General features: G+C 34.4%; 1 protein-coding gene across 1 annotated transcript in view; it reads right to left on the reverse strand.

Annotated features, from left to right (window-relative positions):
* The window catches only part of calcrl2 (calcitonin receptor-like 2), an 88,210-nt gene extending 68,130 nt beyond the window's left edge, over window positions 1-20,080 (reverse strand). Inside the window, exon 1 of the mRNA XM_030139794.1 lies at window positions 19,987-20,080. Within this exon, the coding sequence (XP_029995654.1) occupies window positions 19,987-20,042 (56 nt within the window). The 5' untranslated portion in view covers window positions 20,043-20,080. The remainder of the gene's footprint in view (window positions 1-19,986) is intronic.
* Between the last annotated feature and the right edge of the window lie 390 nt (window positions 20,081-20,470).

Here is a 20,470-nt window from a genome sequence, read left to right on the forward strand (position 1 = left end):
AGAATAGGGCGTCCCATTTTTGGGACTTCTTTTCCGATCAAGCTCTTAATTTGAGCAGTTAATCTCGTATATATTAGTAACTCCCAAAAAAATTTTTGGCCCAATCCGTAAAGTTTTAGACCCCCCCACCATCACCGCCATCTTTAGGGTGTCCATCAGCCGAGTGTAGAAAACCCATTTTTCAATGGAAAATCATGCATTTGTTGGTTAGTTATGCCATATTTGCTCATGCAAATGTCATATTAGAGGTTTTGTTCTCCAGCAAAAGCCCTGAGTGCATATCTTTGAAATAAGACTAGGCAATAAAGAAATCAGCAAAAAAACGTGTGATTTTACCCATTTTTCACTGTCAAATGACCTTGACCTTGTCTAAAATCATGTGACTGTGACCTGTACATAATTTGAGACCTTCATAAACAACAGCAGCATCCACCAAAACTTCTAATATGACATTTGCATGAGCAAATATGGCAGAACTAACCGACAAATGCATGGTTTTCCATTGAAAAATAGGTTTTCTGCACTAGGCTGATGGACACCCTGAAGATGGTGGTAGGGGGGGTCTAAAACTTTAAGGATTGGGCTGGATTTTTTTGGGGGGAGTTACTAATATATAAGAGATTAACTGGTCAAATTAAGAGCTTGATGGGAAAAGAAGTCCCAAAAATGGGACGCCCTATTGAAGAAAGGTTAAATAGAGAGAACAAAAAAACATTTGGAAACTGCCACAGAAGTAGCACTGGGTCTTAATGGGTTAAAAAAGTTCAGAGGTCATCATAATCAACAGTGTCATGGTTCTTTAACTTGCATCTCAGAATTTGCCATAGTTTATCAATGTACTGGCTAACATTTATTTCTGCAGCTCTTATTAAGTGATGGTGTCTTATGGTTGTTCCAGTCTAAAATAGCATTTATGTTTGTTTCTTGTATTAAGTTAGAGACTGTTTTGGTTTCCCTATAGGTCCATACAGTGTTCATTAAATTGTTGCACCTATTTTCTGACCCAAAATAACAATGATATTGCAATTTTCAGTGTTTCCACATGAAGCTTTTGATGTGAAAATTCAAAGCCAATAAAACCTCTCACTGAGTGGAGCTGATCTGAGGTTACTGTTGGTCTGCTGAACATCCTTCTTTTTTGCTTCTGTGGCTCGATACCCATTTTCCACTGTGAACAACCACATTACTATCATTTCATTTCAAGTATCTATTGTTTCAGGCATAAATTTCGGAGGCAAGTGGCCTCTTAAAGCTGACTCGCTCTGTGATCCACTTACAAGAACCAGGACACCAGGATTTATGGCAGCTGACTTGTCCATGTAAGAGTGATTACAGATTTTATTATTTTCCCAGAGCAGGCTCCAAAGATAGTAGTTCCAGTTTGGAAGGATGCCATGAGGTGCCTTTTTTTTTTAAACATTTGCATTTCTGCATTTGGTCCCTGGGGTGCTTAATGTAGCTGGGGCAGTCAGACACTGTTCCCCATGATGGTCAAACTGGTTTTGATTATGCCAGTACTGCCTCCATAACTAGTGTTGTGCAAGTTATTTCCAAACTGTAATCAATTATAGATTACTTGTTACTGTTATTTAAAAGTTATTGAACCTGTTATTGAACCTGTTATTGAACCTGTTATTGAGTATTGATAAAATTGAAAGATGTCTTATGATTTATATCAGACAGCTATTGGTTGGTGAAGGAGTAGAAATGTATAGAACTTTTTTTTTTGTTTATTTGTATCAGACAGCCATTGTTTGGTGAAGGAGTACAAATGTACTAGGACTGTGTATCGGCAATAATCTGGCGATACGATATAAATCATAATACTAGGATCACGATACGATATATCACGATATGACACTGTTAAAAAGGCAATTTTTTGTTTGTTTCTTTTTTTTTTTTTTAAATGATTATTTCCTGGAAGGACTGAATTACACCAGAAATATGTGTAAATACTAAACACATTTTTATTTCAGAACAGGATCTTATACTATATCACAAATTTTTTTCTAATTCTCCTAGTTTCCAAAGGAACTACCATCTGCCTCTCAGACGTAAAAAAAATGCTTTTAGGATGTGTAAAAAAAAACATTATTTAATAAAACAGTGTTAAATAATAATAAATACGATATAAACAATAAAGAAAACCAAAAAAACAAAATGAACCTCCGCCATATCTGCATTTGAATAAATACCTAAAAATATCAATACAGTACTTTTTAATATGGATACAGAATTGTGAAATGAAATATCGTGATATATTGCAGAACCGATATTTTCTAACACCTCTAAAATGTACATTACTTATTTTATTTGTTTATTTATTTTTATTGCATTGGGCTATTGTATGTGTCTCGTTTGTGTGTGTGTGTGTGTGTGTGTGTGTGTGTGTGTGTGGGTGTGGGCATGAATGGTGTAAGATTAATGTAAATAATTAAATTGTAATGTAATGTAGAGGAGACCCCAGGAAGAAAAGCAACTGATGATTCAGTTGCTAATGGGGATCTTAATAAATGAAATGAAATGAAAACCTCTCGTGGCACCAGGTTTGTCTTGCCCGTGTCTAGTGAAAATACACAAAATGTGTTTCCATTACACTTAAACTCAATAGTTCTAAATCAAAACGTCTCAAAATCCACCTCATGAGAGCATAAAAACTTTTTTGTAATCTTTGCCAGTTTTTGCGACATTTCTGCATTTCAATTACCAGTTTTGTATTGCGCAATTTACATTTTGCGCATTTCAGCTAGTGACATCTGATACCTCCAAATGCAGTTACTTCTAAACTGCAATCCATCACAGATTACTTGTTACTGTTATTTAAAAGTAATTCCTTACCTTACAATATTACTGTCTCAGAATTGTAACGTAATGTTACATAATTCCTGTATTACTTTTGAGTTACATACAAACTCTCGCCATAAATGGCATGTGCACAGTAGAAGCCAACCCCCCACCCCCACAAAGTTGCACATAAATTTGCACCCCAAAGTGCATGTGGGTGGATTCCTCAGTAAGTGACGCTACAGTCTATGATGTTCGAATCCCAGCAGGAATGCTTTGCATTTTATTTTTTTTACATTTTACATGTTCAAACATGGGGCATGGCACCGAGGACGCTAGTAGATAAATCCGTAATCGATAAATAATTCTAACTAGTCATAGAAACGTTAGCTTATCTTGTCATTGCTGATCACAGGGATCATGCTAACTAGCTTCTGTACAGCAGGGTTAGGGTTAGTAATAAACATACGTCCATGTGAACAATGGACTGTCTTCTGCCGTCTTCACCCATTGGCTGAACACCAACTTTACAGACGCAATTGTTGATTCCTTAAGGCAGTGTCAGGACCCCATGTAGGGTCACCTGGAATTGAAATGGGGTTGCCTGAAAGTTCTAGTAAATCATAAAAAAAAAAAATTACTAATAAAAAATATATCGTGAGTTGACAGAGACAAGCCCAATTCATAAAAGACAAACTGTGAGTCTGAAACTGCAGCACTGTGGTTCTGTTTATCTATCAAATGTTCATTGTGGTCAGTTTCAGATGCTGCAGCTCTTTCATAATTCATAGTTTGAGTTCTTGTTTGTTCAGTATTAATTGTCAGCCTTGTAAATCCAAGCTGAACTGACTGTACATATCCTAACCAAGGAAAATCAAATTCTCCCTTTGTGCAGTAATCTACACCTGGCTTTTCTGCCTCCGTCCATAATAATATACATTATATAGACTAAATGTCCTCTAAAATAAATGTTTATTTGCAACATAGTATAGCAAACTGTTACATGATCAAAAACCAATTCATTTTAGCAAAAAAGGTCTTCGTTTTGAATGTCTGGGGTCGCCAGACGTGTGATGTTAAAATGGGGTCATGAGCCAAAAAAGGTTGAAAACTGCTGCCTTAAGGTCTTACAGTCCTGCTGAGTTTTTTTTTTCTTTTTTTTTTCATTTGAGAAATTAAATTATGGATGAAAAGTGTGTTGTAACGCAAGCACTACTGAACATGTACCAAGTAAAATATCCTCCTGAGACCCAGTAAGTAAACATTTTCACCATTTTACATTAAATAATTGCCTTAATTCACAGGTGTCAAACATGCGGCCCGCGAGCCAAATCTGGCCCGCCACAGGGACCAGTCCGGCCCCTGGGATGAATTTGTGAAATGCAAAAATTACACTGAAGATATTAATGATTTTAGTTCAGGTTCCATATACAGACCAATTTAATCTCTAGTGGGTCGGATCAGTAAAATACTATCATAATAACCCATAAATACTGACAACTCCAAATTTTTGTCTTTGTAAATGTAAAAATTTTCATGTTATTTTACTGTATTTACACTAAAACAAACTAACATTTCACAAAAACACGAATAACCTCAACAAATATAAACATTTTGAAATGTCTGAAGTGTAATTACCTCCGCCAAGGAGGTTATGTTTTTGCCAGGGTTTGTTTGTTTGTTTGTCTGTCTGTTTGTTTGTCTGTCCGTTAGTGTGCAACATAACTCAAAAAGTTATGGACAGATTTGGATGAAATTTTCAGGGTTTGTTGGAAATGGGATAAGGAAGAAATGATTAAATTTTGGTGGTATTTGGGGGCGGGGGGGCCCACGGGGGGGCCCACTGATCAGCCTTGGCGGAGGTCTGCGCTCTCCGAGTGCTTCTAGTTTTAACAATATTCTGCCTGTTATTAAATGTTTTGTGTATTTGTGGATCCACTGTGATCTGTAAGTTGCAATTTACATATTTAAATGATAAACTGAGACATAATATTGTTAAAATTGCACTTAGTTTTCTTAAGAACTTTCAGTTTGTTCATGTTATTCACATTGTTTTAAAGGATAGTTGGTAGATGTGAACATTTTCACCACAGAATTTTACTTTTTTTGCTCTGAAACATAGAAAAAAGTTTGGAGTTAACCTTATTTATATATTATTATTATTTTATTGTTTTACTGGTCCGGCCCACTTCAGATCCAATTTGGCTTAATGTGGCCCCTGAATGAAAATAAGTTTGACACCCCTGCCTTAATTGGAAACAGCAAAAGTTTTTTCAGATACTTTTTAAATATTGTTTTATATAACGTCCAATCCAGTGAACATTTTTTCTGTGCTGTGAAACTCTTGTCCGCTACAGAGGACAAAAATGCATTGTTAGGTCTCAGGAGGATATGACTGAAAACTGATAAGTAATGCTTTACACTACTGTGTTACAGCAAAAAGTAATCTGTAACTGTAATGCATTACTTTTGTAACGCTTTACTCCCAACATTATCCATAACTCTGCAGGCTGTGAGGAGGGAAATGAGAGTCCATCACCAACACAACAGTAACCATGTTTATGTCTTCTACGTCTCCCTCCACCCACTCATCCATGTGGAAGCCAGGACACACTGACACCGTTCTGAGATGGTCAGCCTGACATCACGTTCACCGCCAAAACACGAAGCCGCCTCCCTTTCTTTTTCATCTCTCATCTCTCTGGTGTCACTGAGGTCCTTCTTCATCTCCTCCCTTGGGAGTAAATAAACTATCTTATCTGCCTCTTATCGCGTTGTCTCGACATAAAACAACCACACATTCTCTCTGTGTTTCCCCCAAAGTAAAATATGGGCTGTATTTCATCATTTTCTAAAATAAAATGAGCCATTGTTGAATCAATCTGGTGTCTTACACAGGAAAAGGAGTTTTATACAGAACTGTGGAAAAGGTTTAAACCACAAGTAGGTTTGTGGTTTTAGCACAAGTATAATGATATGTTGTAATGTACGAATGCATTTGTCTGTCTCTGGAAGAAAATATACGTGAATATAGAAGAACAGACTGAAGTATCCAGTATTTAGTGTGATCTTAAACTCATCTGTGCAGACATTATGAGATTCACTGAACTAATCTTCTAGTGTTTTACACCAGATTTCATTCAAACCCATCTCACTTTTTTTTTTTAAACTGATTTATTTCGAATATGGATATAATACAAGCTTCCTGATTACTACTATTTGACTTCTTTGCACGACATAATATAGAAATGAAAATTCAAGTAAGCATAAAATAATGATACACGCAAAAAGAAAAAGAAAAAAAAAAGTCATATTCGAAAAGGAGTGAGAAGAAGCATGGCTTATTAGCTCTCACCCCTTTGTCTAAACCAACAATATGTACATATATACGTACATACATATACAGCCATACACGTACACATCTATCCATCTATACACATGCACACATACACACACACACCCACACACACACACATATATATACTACATACATACATGCACACATGCATACATACACAGTACATTCTTCTTATAATCTTCACACACACTTACATACACACACATGCTCAAATTATATATTTTTTTCTTTCTATTTCTATTTTTTTCTTTCTTTTCTCATTCGTTCCTTCTTAATTTTCAACTTATGTATTGATCTTTTCTTTTCTTTTTCATCTTTTTTTCCCCATGTCTTTCTGTTTCCTCTCTTTCATTCCATTCTCTTTATTCTCATCCTCAATATTATAGTATTAATACAATAGTTACATATTGTAATTAGTGTACTATTGGTGTTATTGTTGCTGCCGTTGCCCCTATCACCATCATATACCTGGTTTTGGCCTCATATTCCCACATTCAACTCTGGTTTTTGTAATTTCGATTCATTTTACACCAACAGGTGCAATGTTTTTAATGGCGATAAATAAAAGGCACCCGTACATGCAGCACTTTTTATACCCCCCGTTTTCCTCCTTTGTTTTCTCTCTCTCTCTCTCTCTCTCTCTCTCTCTCTCTCTCTCTCTCTCTCTCTCTCTCTCTCTCTCCTTTTCCTTTCTCTTCTTCTCATTTAGTTTCAGTTACCTAATGATTGTCTTTGGTCATATCCCTGATTTAAATTTTTACCTCCGCCAAGTGTAACAGCAGAAGTTATGTTTTCATCGGGGTTTGTCTGTCTGTCTGTTAGCAAGATAACTCAAAAAGTTATGGACGGATTTTCATGAAATGTTGATACTGGCAACAGGAGGAACAAATGATTACATTTTGATTGTGATGGGGGGGCTGATTTGCCTTGGCGGAGGTTTGTGCTCTCCGAGTGCTTTTCTAGTTATTTATTTATTTTTGAGAAGCCCACATCACAACAGTCACACCACATACACATCTTACACACTCCACCACACCCAAAACATTTACACAACCAAGACAGGACATTGATTATTATTACCTACTGACATTTTGTTTCTTTTGTATATTACATGCTATATATCTTAACACCCCCCCACACACACAAACACACACACACACACACACACATTATGATGATTAAATGTAAATATGGTATAATACTGTACATAAATCTCTTTGTCACTTGGTGTTGCTTCAATAAAGGTTTGAAAAAAAAAAACAAAAAAACAATTTCATTCAACACTTGTCCAATGTTTCTTATTTGGGAACAGAGATCACACTAAATACTGACTGTTTCCTGTAGAAGTAGTTTATATTTTAGTGATTTTTAATGTTTTTGGGGGTTTTTGATGTATTTTAAGATTATATTTTTGTATTTTAGACTGAAAAAAAAGATATTCTCATTAAAATTGTGTAAAACCAACTAAAGCCTCAGACTACTGTATGGTACTGTAGGTAACACAGAAAAACACAAAAGCGGGTGGCAACACTCAGGATTCATTTTCTAACACTTTACATTATGATGCACCCAATTTAAAAACTAACACAAAAACATTAAGAGCCTGTCCACACGACAATGTAATTATGTCAATCAAAAAGTTTAATGTTGTTTCGGCCTTTCGTCCACATGACACTGGCATTGTCGGTACACTGAAACGGTATTTTTTGAGAACGGGTCCCAGAGCGGAAAAATCTCACAATGCCACCGTATGCTGCTGTGTTGAGAGACAAAACACCACTTTTTGGAAACAATGACGCCATACCATGTGACCAGAAGAAGAAAACCCCAGACATAACAACCAGTAACAACAACAATAGTGGATTACAGAGTTGTGTTTGTGCTGCAGGTGCTGCTAAGTTTATTAGCACTACCACAACAAAACCTGGTAACGCTGTATCAACCAGTGGACCAGCGGAGACGCATAAACAGATACAGGCGTCAGATATTTTTAAGTCCACCACAGTGTCCTGCTGGAAGGACGACCCGGACCCTGCATTCTTCTGTAATTTTAGTGTGTTCTGCGGCTCTGTCTGTGTTTGTGTACAGCGCCACATTTATTTTATTTATTTATTTATTTATTTATTTATTTATTTAATAGGGACAGTGCATATTAATGAACATCTACAACAACTGCAGCTGTAAATATGCCAGATTGTAGCAGCACTGCTAATTTCCATCTGTAGTCCCTAGGCATATAGGTGTGGTATATGTCAGCGGCTACTGCTCATCTTTCAGAGAGGGGAAGCTCATTGTCGCCTTAGATCAAAAAAATGGTCAAGTTATTTAAACTTAAATTCGTCCCTCTGTTCCTTTTTAAGAAAATGGTCAGTGACCTTATTGTACCAAGTAAACAAGAAAACGTTGAAATTATGTTAAATTGAAACAAGGAAGTACAATGAGTGTGTTTTATTTACAGTCCAAGAAATGAACGAGTAATTTCGTAGGCGTTTCTCTGATTTCACAGCAGAATGTTTGACGGTATTAAACTGAACTGTCAGTGAAGGAGTAGATCTGAAAATAGCTGTCAATCAAACGGGTTTCAACCTTTCGACTGATCCTCCAATCAGCACATGGAAGCCCAGCGTCCAGCCCGGCCGAGCTCAGCCCACAGCTCCATTCACCCCCAGAGACACCGGGCGTCCGGAGGCGGGACAACATCGTGGCAATTATCCAATTACCGTCCAGTTTTGAGGCAACGTTTTATCGTTCCTTTATTGAGTCTGTTTTATCTTTTGTCTGGTGGCGTGGTTCGGTCAGACATCAGTTGCAGAGAGAAACTCACTGAATCAAATAGTGAGATGGTCCAGTCGCCTGATTGGTGAGTCCCAGTCTTGTCCCGCCTCCCTGTACACTAAACAGGTCCAGAGGATGGCTTCATCAGTTCTTAACAATGACTCCCATCCTTTACCAGGTGAATTTCAGCTCCTTTCCTCTGGACGGAGGTTCTTAGTCCCAAGGTGCAGGACACAGCGTTATAAAAATAGCTTTGTTCCTGTCGCCATCACTGAGCTCAATAAGAAATAGTGACATTGCACTTTACTAACTTATTTAGTTATTTATTTCATTTCTTTGCTCTATTTATTATTATTGTGACCTCAAATTTTTTTAATTTTTTAATTTTATGTTCTTATCCTGGTTTTTATCCCGGATTGTTTTTATCTTTTCTGGTTTTTATTGTGTTTTATTGCATCTTGTTTTTATTTATTTGATCTTATTTATTTTATTCTTTTACTTATCCATGCTGCTATACAGATGAATGGTGGAACACTGAACACTTTCTGTCCTGTCTGTAAGCGCGATCAAGTGCCTGTCTTACATGTTTAATGTATGTGTTGTTGTAGTACCAAAGCAATCACCTAGACTGCAAAACAAATCTACCTACGGGTATAAATAAAGTAACCTTGACCTTGAAAAAAACTGTTCCACTTAGTCCCATAGAAGTGCATGGACACTGAGCGTCTACAGGCAAATGCGTTGACCGCAGCTTCTTTCGCAGTCTATGAGAAATCGCCACAGGTATATGTATTACACTATTTTAACTCAGTTTTTCCATCTGGACGTTGATATTTCTTGAGACAATACGTGTATGGATGCGAAACTTTTTGAATCCGCAAAAGAAAAATACCACGAGCGCTGTCGTTTAGACGTAGCTGAAGAAAGATAGGAATTGAAGAAGGGTTCAAACTTCTGAATAAACTTTAGTTTGTACGCTGCGTTTTTGTCATGGATTGAAAAAAATGAGTCAGTTTTGTTAAGTCAAAGTTAACAGCCAGAATCTTATTTTATTTATTTATTTATTTTTTTCCAGATTTATTTTGGCCATGGGTATCACTCTCTTGATAAGGCCAGCAAGTTTTTCAGTGAGAAATTAGAGTTTCTCTGCTGAGCCGTTATGAGTAGACTAACTAGCTGCTAGTGTTTTTATCTAGTTAACATTAATGTTTTGTTGACAGTTTTTCACCCACATCTTGGTCCCAAAAGCGCACACACATTTAGTTTGTTAATTAACAATTTAGGCTTTGTCCACACTAATACACCTTTGTACACTGGAAAAAATCGAAATGTTACCAAGTGGATTTTTCTCATTTTTAGTCAAAATATCTCGTCACACTTAAAATAAGACATAATCACCTAAAGAGTAACTTTTCAGTGAGATATAAGAACTTATTTTTAGACAAAAGATCTTGAAAATCTTATTTCAATAAATCTTACCAAGATAATTTGCACTTGTTCCATTGGCAGATTTTTTGCTTGAATTAAGTAAAATAAATAAATAAATAAAAATCTTGAATTTAGCAAAAAAAAAAATCTGCCAATGGAACAAATGAAAATTATCTTGATAAGATTTCTTGAAATAAGATTTTCAAGATCTGTTGTCTAAAAATAAGTTCTTATACCTCACTGAAAAATTACTCTTTAGGTGATTATGTCGTATTTTAAGTGTGATGAGATATTTTGACTAGAAATGAGAAAAACACACTTGGTAAGATTTAGATTTTTGCAGTATATTAAAATCATTCATTCATTCATTTTCTGATCCACCCTTACAAGTAGAAACTCTGATGTCGTGACGCTTTGATTGACAGGTCAGTATGACTGCTGCTCACCTGTAGTCGAACTTTCAGTGTCTGTTTATTTAATAATGCACATTTTTTCCTGTCAGACAACTTGATTAGAGTTGTGGTTGATAATATATTAAAAATATGGAATAATCTGCCAACTGTTCTTACAGAGCTTCCTCAAATTCAGTTTAAAAAAGCCGCAAAAACTCTGTTCCTGCATGATTGTAATTTTCCACATGGGATACATTTCTAAGCTTGGTATATCGTGGAATTTTATTTGTAGAAAATGTACTTTTGTGCAGCTTGCAAATATTTTTCTGTATTTTTAATTGCACTTATAAGTAATCTTTGAAATCTGGAAGTTGCCACTAAGCCCCTTGAGGGTTTTTGGTAACCATCCATCACAATTTTTAACCATGTATTTATGTATGTTTTTTACTATGTGAAAATAAAATAAATAAAATAAAATACACTAACGAGACTGTAAAATGACTTAAAATGAATGAAGGAATGAATGAATGTTTATTTCAGTTAACTACAAAATACAAAACATATACATATTGAAAACAACAACAACAACAAAACACATACATATTAAAAAACAAACAAACATAAAATTAACACATTTTGTAACTGAAAAAGGAAGAAGCTGAAGCCGGAGGCTTATTTCTGCTTCTCCTATTCACATCCTTAATTCACGTCTACACCCGTAGTTGCAGCAGGTAAATACTTAAACACAAATTATACTACATTCAGTGTTATAAATCATTTTGTAATCATATTACTTTCATAGCCCTTCAGAATTTGACAAATTAAAGTCTTTTTGAAACTCAACAGTTAGCTACACAATTTCACTTCATCCTTCAGTTCGTTCCATAGCTTGACACCAATAACTGAAACACTGTGATATTTAACGTTTGTTCTTACTTTACATTTTTCAAACACAAACATCCCTCTTAAATTATAATGTCCTTCTCTTAACTTAAAAATTTTCTGAATACAAAAAGGAAGGTTTTTACTTTTAACGCGAAACATAAATTCCATTGTTTTTAAATATACAATGTCAAAAAATTTTAGTAAACCAGATTCTACAAAAAGTGGATTACCTGATTGGAGATAACAGGCTTTGTTTATGACTCTAATAGCTTTTTTTTGGAGTTTAATTATCGGGTCTAAATTACTTTTATACACATTGCCCCATATTTCCACACAGTATGACATATATGGCATTACAAGTGAACAATACAAAAATTAACCATTTTGCCATGTCTGAACAGAAAGGTTTAGTATTAACTCACACATAATCCCTCATACTCCTGCAGCTCCACCCCTTTTGTCCAAATATAGTCACTTTCTCCTCCAAAAAACCCAACATAGTAACAGATACATTACAAACTACTGGCTTCCAAAGAACATCGGAACTCCTCTGTCTACTACTTATATTCAGTCTGTGGTCCTATCACTCACTTTGTACCGTATCCTGCCTTGATTTTTCGCATCCCTTTCACGTACCCCATTGACGACCAGCTATGGGTGTTTTATGACATCAGCTGAGGATGATGAATGAATGAATGAATGAATTTATTTTAGTTTTACATCAATCATTATACTCAGTACATCAATCGTAATAAACATAAAAACCAAAAAAGGAATAGGCTAGAAGCAAAAGCTTATTTTTTTGCCTATCCTTTTCAACTAATACACTGCTTACATCAACTTAAATGTGTACAGTATCGAGTATTCACACCATAACAATAACAAATAAAAAAATGTAAAAAAAAAAAAAAAAAAAAAAAAAAAAAAACTAACAAAAACACATCTACCATCTCAATTCAATATTTCTGAATAATTTAAACTTAAAGTACTCCTTTCTTTTTTTTTTCTTTTTTTTTTTTTAACTTTGCCAAAGGCGTGGATAACTCAAATGCATCATAAGATCCATTCCATAATTTCACACCCACAATCCCAGTTCATCTAGACTTCACACTTGTCCTCATTTTAATCCACTCACACATACAAAAATCTCTGAAATTCGAATTACTCTCTCTTAATTCCAAGAAACCACGACTGGTCTTTGAGACAATACTATTTTTATCCTTCATGTTCCATATACCTATTTAGAAACAATTCTTTATACCTCTTTTTAAATACATTTCTGTTTGTACTTTCCTTTATCTCCTGTTCTAGATTATTCCACAAAGTCACTCCACTCCATGACGATGACTAATTGTGCAAAAGAACTGATCTTAACAGTTCATCTGAATTCAACTACTTTAAACTTTTTCTCATACTGTGACTAAGTAGAACCAAGAGATTACAGCTTTGTTTTTGTAACCCGGTCAGTGACTCACATGTGTTAAGACTTCATGTTTTAAACTCCCAGTTTCCAAGTAATCACTGGACAGAGTATTAACCACTGGAATTTCAGTGACGAGAAGATCATTTCCTATCATGCCAACTGATCGTTCAGTACTTTAGCCACTCATCTACAACCTCTGCAGCCTGGACATATTATTTACATACAGTATGCAACCCTGACGTGTCAGTTATCTTCCACTGAGCCTAAAATAAGCACCAGGCTTTTTTCAGGTTCTCAGATTGGGGGCAGGGGGTATTCGTTGGCTTGTTTGTATTATGAAAGGGGGGATGGGTGGTGGCAGGACCAAAGTAGCAGCCAAAACACCTATTAATACATTAATATCTGCTGGCAAGAGCAGTCCGTTCTAGTCAAAGACACTCTGGGGATCTGGGGGGGTAGTCAAAGGTTCCCACAGTCAAACTGTAGAGTGAATCACTGATTGAAGAGTTTATTTCAAAATTACAGAAATTTAACTTGCACATAAAAGTTTTTGTGCTTGCAAGAGGTGGTTTTTTGGGTGAAATTGGAATATCATGTATGCAAAACTACAATGGAAAGACTTTTTTGTACAACTAGAGTCACGTGAACAAAAAAAAAAACATGTTGATGGATGTTACAACAAGCAAAGAACAGTTTTAAAATAAACATGGTGTGGTATGTGTGGACACATGAGGAAACCCAGTCATTTTTTAATTTAGTAGAAGATAGAGGGGTAACGAGCGTTCTAGATTCAAAACAACAGAGAAATGCAAGCATTTTCCAGGGCCTAGAGGGTGCTATCAGAGAAATATATATATAATATATCTGTAAATCAGTGTGATATTTATGTTCGTTGCCACGTTTATTGAATGACTCCTCATGACATCTCATTATAACAAATAAACAAATCATCGCATTTGTCATTTAATGGAAAAACTGCCATTACACACTTCTGTTTTTTCAACAATTAATAAATATCTTCTAAGTTTTGCACAGATGTCCAATGGAAAAATGACTATTGTTAAATAATTCTGTAGAAGAGTAAGGGACACATTCTGAGGTCTTGAAAACTCAAGTAAGGAACTGGGCTCAGATAGTCCAGTGGGTGTAAGGATTCCAACTTGGCAGCATTAGGGTGGGGGTGTTTAAGGGTATTCCTCAAGACACTCTACTCAAATGGTGCCAATTATAGACGGAAACAGAGAAAGGTAATATGAAGGTTGTATCAAAATGAAATGAAATCTACAGAGCAGTTTTTGACACAGGCTATGTAGTGGTAATAAAGTAAACTCTAAAAGAGTAAAGACACATAAACATTCAACCTCTACAATTCTGCAGGGTTTGCAAATATGAGGAGGAGCAAATATGTAAAAGTGGATGAAAATCACCTGGAGAAATGCAAATTTGTAGAAGACATGACAAAGCACAGGCCAGTCCATCCACTATACTGACTGACAGACACATATGAGCCTGGTTTATCTAATGGATACCTTCAGGTTCAGTTAGGAATTAAAATGTCTGCTTAAACAAACAGTATTGTATTGTATTGTATTGTAAGTAGTGTAGCTTATAAATATTGTAGCTTATTTTGGCATCGATCCAGTTGATGTCATCATGTCTATGCATGTGCTGATGTCAGTATATCAATTGCCTCTATATATGTGCCAAATTTGAAGTAAATTGAAACAAAATTGTTTTTTTATAGACATGTGAAATTTTGCCCATTATTAGTAAATGGGAGAAGAAAAAAAAATATTTTAAAAATTCATAAAAAAATTGGAACTTTGACCTACTTTTCCCAAAATGTAATGAGATCTATTCTGGGTCACTGGCCATATATAAACCCAATTTGGTATGAATTCAACCAACACTTTTGCTACTACAGACATTTGAAATTTCGTCCATTACAAGTAAATGGGAAAAAATAAGATTTAAAAAATGAATAAAAAATTTTAACTTTGACCTACTTTTTTCAAAATGTAATCAGATCTTTTCTGGGTCACTGGCAATCTATAAACCCAATCTGGTATGAATTCAAGCAATGGTTTTGCTGCTCAAGTGTTAACAAACAAACAAACCAAATCAAAAACAATACCCCTTGCCTCCCCTTTCTGGGGTGGGGTAATAAAATAAAAATAAACAGACAAATACTGTTTGCTAATAATGCTAATAATCCCATTATACATGTACTTAATTGTATTTATAGTTTGTACTTTATCTGCCTCTCTTTTAGGGACTTATTTGGGCTTTGGTTAATGTTGAATAAATCAAGTGTAATTTTCTAATCGTTTCATACAGGCTATATTTTTCATTTTGACAAGAGTCAGGGTTTTTAAAGAATGTTTTTTGTAATTAATTATGCAGTCAGTCTCCAACCAGATCTAATTTAAATCATAGTCTGTCTAAACTTTAACACACCCTATATATTTTTTAGAAATACTATACTCAAACTAACAATAGAAAAAGCTGTACATTTCCACTTCAGTCATTACTTAAAACAAAACCCCCTAAACATGTTCACAACGGACAACTGAATTTAATCATACAGAGCGTTTCAATACGACTCAGTAACTGAATCAAAACCTTAAAGTTTCATTCACATTACGTTTACGTGACCTAACATCATATAATATGAACTTAATATATGGGATAAGACACCACTGACAAGAAACATAGATAAAGTGACTAAATGGTAAATATGACATCATTAAACAAATGTGACAGGTACACAAGCCAACAAAACATATAAAACAGGCCATATCCAAAACTACCTTTTGGATATTTTAAAATAGAAGTGCAACATAGAATGTGTTTAAATGTTTCAACAGTTCTGGATGGGTACTAGGGATGTAACGATTACCAGTATAATGATAAACCGTGGTAAAATTCCCAATGCTTAGTATTACCATTTAAATTCTAATTATCACGATAACTGTGTTTGATTACCGCACTTTTCCAGAGAAAATGCCTATGTAAAGATCTGCTTTTATGTCAAATATTTGAGTATAGTTTTAATTTATTACAATTTTAATTTTATAGACCTAATATTTGGAACCAATATTCTCTTTGTGTTATTTATGCAATAAATTATATAGATTTTTCAAATCAGATTTTATATTTTTTTGTGCTTTCTGGCCTTTTATGTTGATATAGTAGGTTAAAGTGAACTTTAAAAGACAAAGAGAAAGAGAGAGAGACCTGGTCCAAGTGCACAGAGAGAGAGAGAGACTATCTATCTATGAAAAAGAAACTAAAACAACTCAAATTTGATCTGGAAAATGGTCAAACAATGGCCATAACGTGCCATCTTTAATACACATTTGTATGTTTGATGTTTACATGTTAATATTTGAATGTTTCTGCCAACAGAAAGTACATTGTGCCTATTTTTTTTATTTATTATTTCCAAAATACAACTTAGTTAAATTATTTCAGTGTGTGTATATAAGTACTTTTAACACTTTATAATAAGTACACACTATGAAGCATTAGTTAAGCATTAACAAATACTGAATTCATCATTTATAAAGGATATTTCTGACATGAATACTCATTAATATATGGTTTATAAGCACAGTTATAATGATTTTACTCATCATTAATAAGCTCATCTATAATGTGTTTAATGATTGTATTTTCATACTTTATAAATTATGGATTCAGCATTTACACATTTAGTATTGCATCACTTACAAACAAATTATAATGTGCATTTATGCTTGAAAATGCACTATTCAGACATGTACTAATGGTAGGTGAATATGTTAGTGGGTATTTTATACGAACTCACACATTTATTTTCTAATAGATGTCCTATAAACAGTTATTAATACAGGAATCCATTATTTCAGGTAGTTATAAAGCACTTACTCCTCATTAATTAAGTATATGGTGTGAGCTCATCCATAGTGTACACTATCTATCCCATATAAAGCATTTACAAATGAGATTTAAAGGTTGGCAATGCTTAAAGACTCACAAAAGTCTCAGTTATTCTAACAAAGGAAAGACACAGCACATGGGATTATCAAACAAACTGCATGATTGAATGATGAATGAGTATGATTATGATTGATTAGTAAAACCATTATAACTGTGCTTATAAACCATATACAAGGTGGGGAAGCAAAATTTACAATGAATATTTAGTTGTTTTTTCTCAGCAGGCACTATGTCAATTGTTTTGAAACCAAACATATATTGATGTCATAATCATACCTAACACTATTATCCATACCTTTTCAGAAACTTTTGCCCATATGAGTAATCAGGAAAGCAAACGTCAAAGAGTGTGTGATTTGCTGAATGCACTCGTCACACCAAAGGAGATTTCAAAAATAGTTGGAGTGTCCATAAAGACTGTTTATAATGGAAAGAAGAGAATGACTATGAGCAAAACTATAACGAGAAAGTCTGGAAGTGGAGGAAGCAACAAAAAACATACCAAAGCTTTTATTAAAGCTCTCAAATCCAAAATCCTAAAGGATCCAACCAAATCCATGAGAAAAATGGACATTTGAACTTGAGGTAGACAACAAGACCGTTAGAAATGCAGTAAAATATGATTTGAAGTTAAAATCTTACACAAGAACACCAAAACACTTGTTGACAACAGCAACAAATCCAACTTTAGCAATTTTTGGGAATCATGTTTATGTCCGCCTTCTAGCCCAGATCTAAACCCTCTGGATTCTGCTGTTTGGGGCGTTTTAGAACATGCTACCAATAGAACATCACACAGCAATGTCGACTTTCTTAAAGATACTATTAAAGAAGAACGGGAGAAGTTGTCATCCGAATATTTGAGGAACACTCGCACAAGTTTCAGGAAGCGTGTGAAGGCAGTTATTGAGAAAGAAGGAGGACACAGAATAAAAACATTTTCTATTATGTACATTTTCTTGTGGCAAATAAATTCTCATGACTTTCAATAAACTAATTGGTCATACACTGTCTTTCAATCCCTGCCTCAAAATATTGTAAATTTTGCTTCCCCACCCTGTACTAATGACTATTCATGTCAGAAATATGCTTTATAAATAATGAATTAATGCTTAACTAATGCTTCATTGTGTGTACTTATTATAAAGTGTTACCAAGTACTTTTTGAACATTTTGAGCACATTTCAATAATACCGCGATAATAAAGATAACCATGATAATTTTAGTCACAATAACTGTGATATGAAATTTTCATATCGTTACATCCCTAATGGGTACTATTGTTTACACGACATAGACGCTGATTCAACCTGAGAGTTCTGCTAATGACAGGAAATACGATCTGCTTCTACTACAGGACTAAAGCACTACAGTATTACCAACTGTTAACCCAGCCATCTAAATCTGAATCTGATGGTATTATTGTGGGCTTTATTATGTTTGTTGTGCACCATTTCATCAGCCTGGCTTCATCATCTGTCCAGAAAATCACATTAATCCCTACTCTGTTCTACTGTGAGCTATACCACTATACTCCATTCTGTTTCTATTCATATGCTACTTAGAATTGTAACAGTAGAAGCAGGCGTAGTGCCAGCTCAGGGTGTGACCTTCCCTCAACCCACCTTCAGCTTCCTCAATGATAGACTTTATAGACAGAAGTCAACTTTAACAGCCCCTTATTGTACTTTAAGTCTGTGACACTGGGTGGTTTATTTTAACCCTTTCATGCATATTGGTCATTACGGTGGACAGCTATTTTGCAGCTGTTCTCTTGTATATTCATGGATTTTGTTGTTCTTTTTTTTGTTTGTTTGTTTTTACACATATCTTTATTAAAGTTTTAAGACACTACATATCTTTTCTGACATGAATTGGTAACATTATGTAGATCTCTCTTGAGCATAAACCCCCAGAATCATAAGCCCTCCCCATAGTTTTCACACAATTTACACTGGTCTACAAGGAAAATGCTTCCAGAATAAAAGTAATGAAATTTTACCACATGAGAGTCACTGATAAAGAAAAATCAAGTCAAAAATGCTGGTTGGCTGAACTTTCCAAGATACAGCCTTGGGTCAAAATGTGAAACACAAGAATTAACGAGAGAATGGGTTTGACTCAAAAGGAATATTTGTCTCAGAGCTACAAGATCTACTTCAAAACACTGTCTGCACATTAGAATACATTCACTTTACAGGTTCTATTTAGTGGAAGATTTATAAAACTATTATATAAATGTACATAAACTAATATATATGTGTAATAACACTTAATCATACACCTTGAAAACATCAGCAAACCGGCACTTTTGTCATTTATTTTCCAATTAATCTTATTAAAATACGTAACATTTAGCACATTTAATCTCTGAAGCAAATCGTCTCTAAAAAATTGTAGACCAGTGTAATCAGCAAATACATGTTTCTGTGCGTCAAAAATTAAACACATGGTGTCCAGTTGAGTAGACATTTTTGCAAATTCATGAAAAATAGGTTCATAAGATTATTATTTTTTTTTTTTTCATTATTATTATTATTATTTTTTTTTTTTTTTTTCAGAAGAAAATTTTCAATTGCATTGTTTTTTTCATCCCTAAAGAGGAATAAAAACACTCAGGAAAAATTTTTGATTAAGGTTCCCATAATTCATCCACGAAAGGGTTAAAGTACCATCATTTTTATCCTGAGATATATCTATATGCATCTATATCTATATCTATAACATACAACTGACTTTATCTTATGTTGAACTTTGACCTGTACTTTACAGACCAAGTCACTTTACTTATAATAGTAGGTTATTATGGTGTTGCCTTTTGCTCTAGTTCTGTTCTTAGTATAAAAACTCCAAGACATCCTGAGTTTGTGAGGCATTGTGTTGACTCTTGTGTACTGACAGTGTTTCTGGGAGTATTTGACACAGTGACACTGCAGTCAAATAGAAAATATATCTCTTACCTTTGTTGTGTTTTTCCCTGAGCTGTCAAAACCTCTTTTTCTCCAAATATCCCCATGCTTTCATGATCCGAGGAGAGATGTGTCTCATGCTGCCCTGCTGTCAACACTGACCGACCCGGGCTCAGCAACACACAAACAAACGCACAGAAACAACTTCCTGTAAGCACTATCAAAATAAAAGACTAACAGACTCAGATGGGCATATTTACTTAATAATAATAATAATAATAATAATAATAATAATAATAATAATAATAATAATAATAATAAACTTTATTTGTATAGCACCTTTCATACAGAAATTGTAGCCCAAAGTGCTTCACATTGATTGAAAAAAAATACAATATTAAAATACATTAAGATTTGATTATACATCAAGAAATAAAGTGAAATTTGAGAGAAATACAATAAAATAAAAATAAAATAAAAACAGTGCACAGAAATACAATAAAATAAAAATAAAAATAAAAACAGCGCACATTAA

The sequence above is a fragment of the Sphaeramia orbicularis genome, chromosome 7, assembly GCF_902148855.1.
Source record: "Sphaeramia orbicularis chromosome 7, fSphaOr1.1, whole genome shotgun sequence".
NCBI classification, from domain to species: domain Eukaryota; kingdom Metazoa; phylum Chordata; class Actinopteri; order Kurtiformes; family Apogonidae; genus Sphaeramia; species Sphaeramia orbicularis.